General features: G+C 41.0%; 1 protein-coding gene across 9 annotated transcripts in view; it reads right to left on the bottom strand.

The window, feature by feature from the left end:
* The window catches only part of INO80D (INO80 complex subunit D), a 45,876-nt gene that overhangs the window by 13,149 nt on the left and 24,734 nt on the right, over positions 1-7,993 (bottom strand). For all 9 annotated transcript variants that reach the window (XR_010369142.1, XM_064434166.1, XM_064434159.1 and 6 more), the window contains exons 7-11: positions 7,277-7,501; positions 5,256-5,365; positions 3,212-3,345; positions 1,517-1,734; positions 967-1,124 (exon numbers count right to left, since the gene is read on the bottom strand). Coding sequence is in view for 8 of the 9 variants with exons in the window: in XM_064434166.1 (XP_064290236.1) it covers positions 967-1,124; positions 1,517-1,734; positions 3,212-3,345; positions 5,256-5,365; positions 7,277-7,501 (845 nt within the window). In the remaining variant the exon portion in view is untranslated. The remainder of the gene's footprint in view (positions 1-966; positions 1,125-1,516; positions 1,735-3,211; positions 3,346-5,255; positions 5,366-7,276; positions 7,502-7,993) is intronic.

The following is a 7,993-nucleotide window of genomic DNA, read 5'->3' as shown; positions in this document are numbered from 1 at the left end:
CTGCAGAAACAGGGACACCACTGGTTAGTGCACTGCTCTCAGGTGAGCCTGGCCCTGGCACTCAAAGGATGAAGATGCACAGACAGCTCAGCACAGAGTTGCATTGTATGATAACCTTCCAGCATGGCTTGCAGTACACAGAAAGTATCATTCATCAGTGTTCACTAGCCAAGCAAGGTAAGAAACACCTTCCTTCCAATAGCACACCTTCCTCTTCAATGGAAATCCCCCTCTTCCCCTTCTCTTCCACATACTATAGTAGGAGATGCCTCTTAAACTTCCTAGATTTAAAAAGCTTAAGTAAGATCTTCTTCAATCCAGCAATAACACATGGTCTCTTTCTACTTACCACATTACAGCCAGGGCCTAAAATTTACACAGACAGTATAATTCAGGTTAATTTCAATTCAAACACAGTCTGATGCCATGTTATATCAGAAAATGACCAAAGAAATCACGTACCCAACGCCAGGCTGTTCTAATTTCTTTGTTATAAATTATAGGTACTGAGCTTTAGAATGCAGAAATTCAAGCACATTCCTGATCAAAAGCTAGTTTCAAAAATGTACTTAAAGATTTTATTCTCACTCTCTTGTCTTTTTATCAAAGGCCAACATTGACTGTGATTCCAGCCCCACTCGATGGCAGAAAGATGCCATTACTGAGAACACTCTTGATTAAACTGTAACAGTGACAGGCAGTAAAAATGTAAAATGAATTATTAAAATACTAAACCAATTATGATTTTCAGAGCAGTAATTACATGAGCAAGCAGAGAATTATGCACACAGCCTTCTTAAAGTCTGCTTTACTTCAGAGCTCACAAACAATAGAGCAAATGCACACTTCCTTCTCCAGAATTTATTAGCTCTGTAGAAAAGCAAGCAACTCCTCAAAATGCAGTTAGAAACACTCACTTCTTCAGTTCACTGACTGTGTTCATGCTAGCATAAAATAAATTGGTACCTTCAAAGAAATCAAAATCTTGCAAGTCATCGGGCAGCCGTGGCAGGACATCAGAGAAGTCCTCCTGATTCAATTCCAAGTCATGTGGAATGTCTGTGATTTCATTGGCGATATCATCAGGCAGCTCATCGGCACTGAGCTCGGGCGTGGAGGGGCTCCTGAACAGAAAGGAACATTAGTCCCTGGTGCTCAACTCTGCTTGCTCCAAAGGACAACTATCAGTGCATATCTATCTACAACGGATGCTTCCCCATATATCTTTTCCTCTATTACCTAGAAAAAATGCTTTTAGGTAGTTTCTTTAGGAAGCTTACACTTAGGCTACTCATTAACTACGTAAGAGGCAACATCAGGAGCAAGATATTCTACCTATCAAACCCAATCAGTGCTCAAATCCAAAACTTTTAATAACCCACTCTAAAGGTTTTTTCAACATGCACGTGGAGATGCAATTTTTAGCCCTGCTCCAGCTGCTGCTTGGCAGCTTTGTGCAGAGCTCACTGGCAATGCTCAGGCCAGCAGTGGGAAGCTGGGCAGGAACAGCACTGACCGTATGTGGGGTATCTCTACTGGCAGTGAGACACTGGCAGGCATGGTGAGGTTCCCTTGGGGCACTGCAGGAGGAATGGGTTTCTGGGGCCGGCGTGGGCCTCGCCTTCTCTTCTTCTTGTGTTTTTTGGTAAGTGCAGGCGGCTTCGTTTTTTTCCTGGGTTTCCTCTGCTGCTGGTGCTGAACTTTACGGGAGCTGTCCCCTCTCAAGAAATTATCCTTTGGGAGCAAAACAATACCAACAGGAGAATATTAAGAACAAGTATTACTTTCCTAGCTTTTTTCACCCTGGTCATTCCAGAGACATGGGGAATGTAATGCAAGAGGGACTGTTAGCTTACACCCAGACACAGTTTCAAAAACTGAGCTGTTTCCTTCCTCATTAACCCCAATGGCAAAAATAACATGGACCAAATTATGAGATATTGTAAACTGGAGATTGTACAGTGTCACTTTAAAAATTATCACAGCAAACCCTAACTAAAAAGTGAAAAACAGTTAACCTTTAGCAGCATTCCTGTAAGTATTAAAGACAAAACGGTGTTGTGAGGTGGTGTTAATGTGGATAATGTGCAGCAGCTGAAGCCACAATCCTCAAGTGCCTGCTGACATAACAGAGGGACAGCACCGAGGAGACAAAATTAATACTGCTGGACTAGGATAAGAATGTGGGTAAACAATTATGGCCTCATTGCTTCTGAACAGCAATCACTGACACATTAAAAAATAAATAAAACCATCATCAGTCTTCACTTGCCATCATACTGGGAATGGCAGAGGATTATATTTGTTACAGAGATAAACCTTGAGGGACATACTGAAGATTGCCTAGAAGAGGGGGAAATCCCATACAGATCTGTGTAGCACAAACCCTCACATTTCAATCCAAAAAACTCTATAATTCACAATTATTGGAAAGGCTGGACAAAAACAGTAACAAAAAACTTTTAATAACCCAACAAAACAAAAAAAAATGCAGTTTTACACCTAATTGAAGGTAGGACAAGAAGCCTTGAAGGAAGGACAGGACAGAAGTGGGTGTGTGAATTATCCTAAAGGTTTTGTTCTGGAAGATTGGTGTCATAAAAAAGAGAGCAGAGGACATCAACTTCATTTCTCCATTCTCTCAGCTTGAGGTAGGCCACTGCTTTGTCTCTGGGATCCATGGATCCCTGAAGGATGTTAGAGATAAATTCTAATAGTTACTAAAAGGTAAACAAAGTAGCAAACCCATAATTTCCATCCTTGTAATTGCTACCTACATTAGCTTTAGAAAGTACTTTGGGCCTTGTGTACTGAGACTGTTTAAGATGCAGTGTTCTTAATTCCATGCTCATATTACATTCAGATCCAAGGACCAGGAATGACCCCAAATAAAATTATCACAGGACCTCTCATAGTGATCTTCTATTTCTCAATTTAAGACAGCAATCAAATTTCCTCCAGTGACGAATATTCCCACATATACTCAAATATTCCCATTATATCCTCAAAACTACATAAAAGATTTTCACGACATACTTTATACTGATTGGGAATATTTGTCAAGTTTTACCCTTTTAAGAAAAATAATAGCAAACAAGCTCTTAAGTTCATAAGCTTGCTAGTTGTCAAGGAAGACTTCACAGGCAGACTGGGGTTAAAACTCCTGATCATCCCAATACACAAATAAATACAACGATGGCTTTGTACTTACCATTTTTTTGGCATGTTCTTCGCACAGAGGTGTCTGATGTGTAATGTCAAAAACTGGCACAGAGCACTGTTGACCATCTGCAAACTTGGCTGTGCAACTCGAGAAGAGCTGCTGAGAACGGTTCAATAAGATATCTGAGCATTTCTGCATCAGGAATAACACAAGACAGTGGTGGAGGAACGCCCTTTGATTTATCAATCTGATAAAGATCAGAGCCTTCAACTCTATCTGTCCATAGATCCTATTTTTAATGAGTGCCTTAAATTTGCTATTCAAGTTCAAAGCTAGGTAAGGCTCAAACCCAACTTTTAAAGTGAAAAAACTGCATTCATGCAGAATCTCTAATGATTTTATTATATACTGAGATAGTTTTATAAAAGCAGCTATTTCACTAATGAGTTCTTAGCAAAAAGAAACCTTTTCCTGGAGCCTTAATCAATAGATCAATAGTAGCAGTTGGAACAGTGTAGTCAACAGGACTATTTCCTTACAGACTAATGACAATCCATACTGAAACATTAAAGAAAGAGTATTTCTTAATTCAATCTTTCAAGGTACATTCTTGGCATTTATCTTTAGAGCACAGACAAAGAAGTTTCAAGATCCTTCCTGCTCCTCCAAAAAAAGAGATGTGCAAGCAGACAGAAAGGTCAAGTAAATCCAAACGTAATCTTGCTGAGATTTCCTTCAGAAAAATCCTTAGCAGGAGTAAAAATGTTTCCAGACGTACAGCAAATCAAACAGATATTTCATTGTGTCTTTTTTCAAACAACATTAGAAGCATTCCTTCCATCTTGAACAGTTCTCAGACCTAAACATCACTATGTATGTTTATAAAATGTTACAACAACAAAAAAAACAAAACAAAAAAAAAAAGACAAAGAAAATTAAAAACCTGCAGAACAATCCAGAGAGCAGACTTGGATGGATGGGTCAGAACCAAAAATCTGTTCATTTTAGAGAAGAAAATGCAGAGAGAAAAAATGGGCATACATGCAAAATCACTAGTCTTGACTATTCTGCTCTACACACAGCAACAAGCGAGACCACTTAAAATTAAAAACTATCCAAACAAAAAAATCCCATCAGAACCATGAGGAAAATCCCACATACAGCTGTATGCCACGGTGCTCTCTCATAGAGGTTTTGAACTGCTCTGCAAACTGCTCTTAAGCAGCCTGCAAAAAATGAAACAATAAAATCAAGGCATCTGCAAAACAAAAAGACTGGAAAGGTGCTGCAGTTTGACAGTAGCTGAGTACATCAGCACTAGTCACTTTTAATATCAAACCAAAAGTTCCAATAATAGGAGTCACCCCAACAAAAGCACCAACAATTCTTCAGCTAAAAAGAAAAAAAACAAAATCTGCAGAATTTTTAAGTATTACAGGTCATAAGCCTGCCTTTTTATAGTCTTCAGAACCAAAATTCACATCTATTGTGCCTTCTTCTTTCTGAGATCTTCAGCCATTGACTTTCAACATTATTTCCAGGCTTTGTTTGAAACTCCAAGCAAAGGGAACCCTTCCTCACCTGGACTAAGAGGTTCTGTGACTCCCTTCTATTCTGTTTCTTTAAACAACGCAAAATATGATTTCCATCTTTCTAGTCAGTGGAAGCCCTCTTTTTATACTATGTATAAAAACCTTTTCCACTAAACTGGCACAGGAAGGCGGTCTATTGGAACCTACCAAGAACTGTATGAAAGCCAGGAGGCTGAAAGTCACATGGTTTGTACCAAGTCATTGTGAAGGATGATCATTTTGTAAAGGTTTCTTGCCCACAGTAAATACAGCTCACAAAGTAAAATGATGTTCCTATTACAAATACCAGTAGCAGACTACTTATCCTCAGTGTCTACAGACCTAAATCACACAGTCAAATTAAAAGCAAAGGAGGTGCTTTTGTTAGTATGATGACATACTAACAAATAGGTATGTATTTGTGAAAACTTAGTTATCATGCAAAAATCTAACAAAAAACCTCCTAAGACAGAACAGCTTCCATGCCTGAATGCAATTCCCAAACAGAGTTAAGAGGATACGCTGAAAACAGTGCCTGGTGAATGGAAGGGCCTTGTTAGTGCACTGCTCTCCCTTCGAAGTCCCACTGCAGGTTGTTGGCTCTGTATCTCTCTGCCTTGCTTGGCTTGTGCTGAAAAGAAAGCATAAAAGAGTTTACAGACAAACCCCCAGTCTTGTGGGTACTTAATACAATTATTATACTGAATGTAGCACAGTAGGATGAAAAATTGTAACACACGTGTGTGTGTGTCATGATCCAGATGGGTGCACGCTACTACCAAGCTCTACACAGGGACACAGAATAGATGTCAATGACAGGTGAAGGTGTGATTGTAGTAACAGGATTATTTCTTATTTCACAGACCCTTAATTGTAATGAGAGGTGCTATGTGCTACTACCATGTAAATATTACAACACCTTGCAACAGAAAGGGCAGCAGTAGGTGAGTGTCAACACAGGTGACCCTCAAAACGAGGTCAGACTTTAGAATTCAATGTACTGGGTATGCCTAGATGGGAGTCAAGTGCACTTCCAAGCCTGTTCATAAATCAAAACATGCCGAGCATCCCCAGAGCTTACATGCAAGCATGTGCTCAGACAAACTTAGACTGAGCTCTGGAGTGGCAGAGCCTGAGCGTGCTCAACATGGATAAAAGCTCTCCTCCATCAACGTGCTACAGCCCAATCCACCAGCAGGTGCCCGGAGCTGGGCGCTTCCCCAGCACAGCCTCGGTGCTTTGAGCCTGAGCTGCAAGCAGGCGCCAGACAGCAGTGTGGATGAGCACTGAAGCGTTACACAGCTCGCTTGGGGTTAGCCTGCTCTCCAGGCACGTGTCACCTTCATGGAGATAAAGCTGGCGATTCCAGGGCTGACTTGCACCTCTGTACACGTTGTTTTCTAGGTTGACAAAAAGTTGTCTGTAGCCTGACTGTTTTCCTTCAGCCATTTCTGTCATCAACTGCACTTTGACTGAGCAAAGTTTTAGTTAGCAGTGTTACTCCTGTGAAAAATTTTGTATCTGAAAAGACTGTGGTTACTTAAAATGACCAGAGCAGTGATGACAGGCACTATCTGGCTTTGCTGGTCTACCCAAAACAATGTAACCTTTTTTTGAATAATAAAAGGGAAAAATAATAGGGGGGAAAAACCAGCAAGAGCTTGTCAGTTCAGGTGAACTTTTGCTGTAGTGTTTAAGTTTGGAAAAGTTTATACACAATTTTGGAAACCAGTAATGGACTTCTACATTACACCTCAGAGCAGTTCTTCAGAATCAGTCCACCTCCCCAACAATGAACCCTTCAACTGTCATGAACACATCCCACTGAACCAGGAACAAAAGCACCTCATTAAACACAATATACTCTCAGTACCTAGCTCCAGTCTGCGTCTCATAGTATCCACTACACCCCACAGTCACACATCCTGTAAAGCAAAACCCCAACACCAAAAGGATGCTTCTGATACCCCAAATGTAACACCAGGGTTCAGACTTAGTCTGTTCCTGCATAAATATGAATCAACCAACTCTCCATATGCTGAGAGCTGGAGGGATGTTGACATTATCTAGAAAGAATTCCCACAGAAGATAACCTTCAAAGTTGTTAGAAGTTATGCATTTTGTTGCCAAGTTTTATTTAATGTTAGATTGAGTTAAATCTAACAAAAAGCATGAGCTTAAATTTGGTTTGCTGGGAAGATAATTAAGAGGAGATACAGACTTTTCCAAAAAAGCTGTCTGAAAAACAAAATCTGAATTGGAGCAGTGAACTACAGACCACACCTTCTACTGGCACAGTAAAGGACCAGATATTTGGGCCCAGAAATTGCTGAACAAACCATCCACATTTTACAACATAAAGCTGTAGAAGGCCCGTCTTCATGGAAAACTCTGTATGCCACTGACAGGCATTTATCCTTCCTGCTTTTCCTGCCTTGTGCGCGACTACCGATTTCAGAGCCCATCATTTCAGCTGCTGGATGCCCAGCCCACGTCCGCCCTGGCCAGCCCCAGGCTCCTGCAGGCCCGGGGCAGCTCTAACCTGGTACAAGCACACGCAGCTCTCCGGAGTTCCCGCAGGAGCTGCCCCGCGCGCTCGGGCTCTCTGCTGGCCGCCTGCAGCAAGGCTTTCCGGAGCGTGTGCCGGCATTTCTTCTGGCGGGATTCTGCCCGCTCCAGGCGGCAGAGGTGCTTGTATTTCTGCTGAAAGTAAGTGCAAAGTCTGGTCACCCTGGAACTCCTGTCATCTGCATTGTCGTCATCGGACCTGAAGAAGGGAAAATAAAAACAAATATGCTTTAAGATACTACTTTTTTTTGCCCCCACGAAGCTAATTTGTCATTCTAATAGAATTGTAAAGTTGGCATCCATCTTCTAGCCACACAAACATCCAAATTCTGATATCAGGCAGTGCAACTTGAGAAACAGCAAGAGCAGGATCCCTTTTAAATTCTAAAGTTATTTGCCCTTCTTAGTATGTCATCATTAGAGATCACATCAATTTATCATCAAGTCTGACGCACTTAAATGTCTAGAGCCTGCTGTTCAAAAAGAAATCTATACCGTTAACCTTTATTTACTGTAAATGTCTCAGCAAATGAGACCAATGCTTAAATCAAAGTGCAATTAATGGAGAAGACAAGGGTGGGGAACTGTGTAGTGGAAATTTATTGAGGCACAATCATGCTGGAGAAGATGGTCAAATTCTAACAAGTACCTAGACTGCTGACTTCTTCCAATTCCTTTTTCTCTGCCAGGC

The sequence above is a fragment of the Passer domesticus genome, chromosome 10, assembly GCF_036417665.1.
Source record: "Passer domesticus isolate bPasDom1 chromosome 10, bPasDom1.hap1, whole genome shotgun sequence".
In the NCBI taxonomy this organism is placed as follows: Eukaryota; Metazoa; Chordata; class Aves; order Passeriformes; family Passeridae; genus Passer; species Passer domesticus.
Note: the sequence above shows the minus strand (reverse complement) of the source record. Positions and strands in the feature narration are given on the sequence as shown.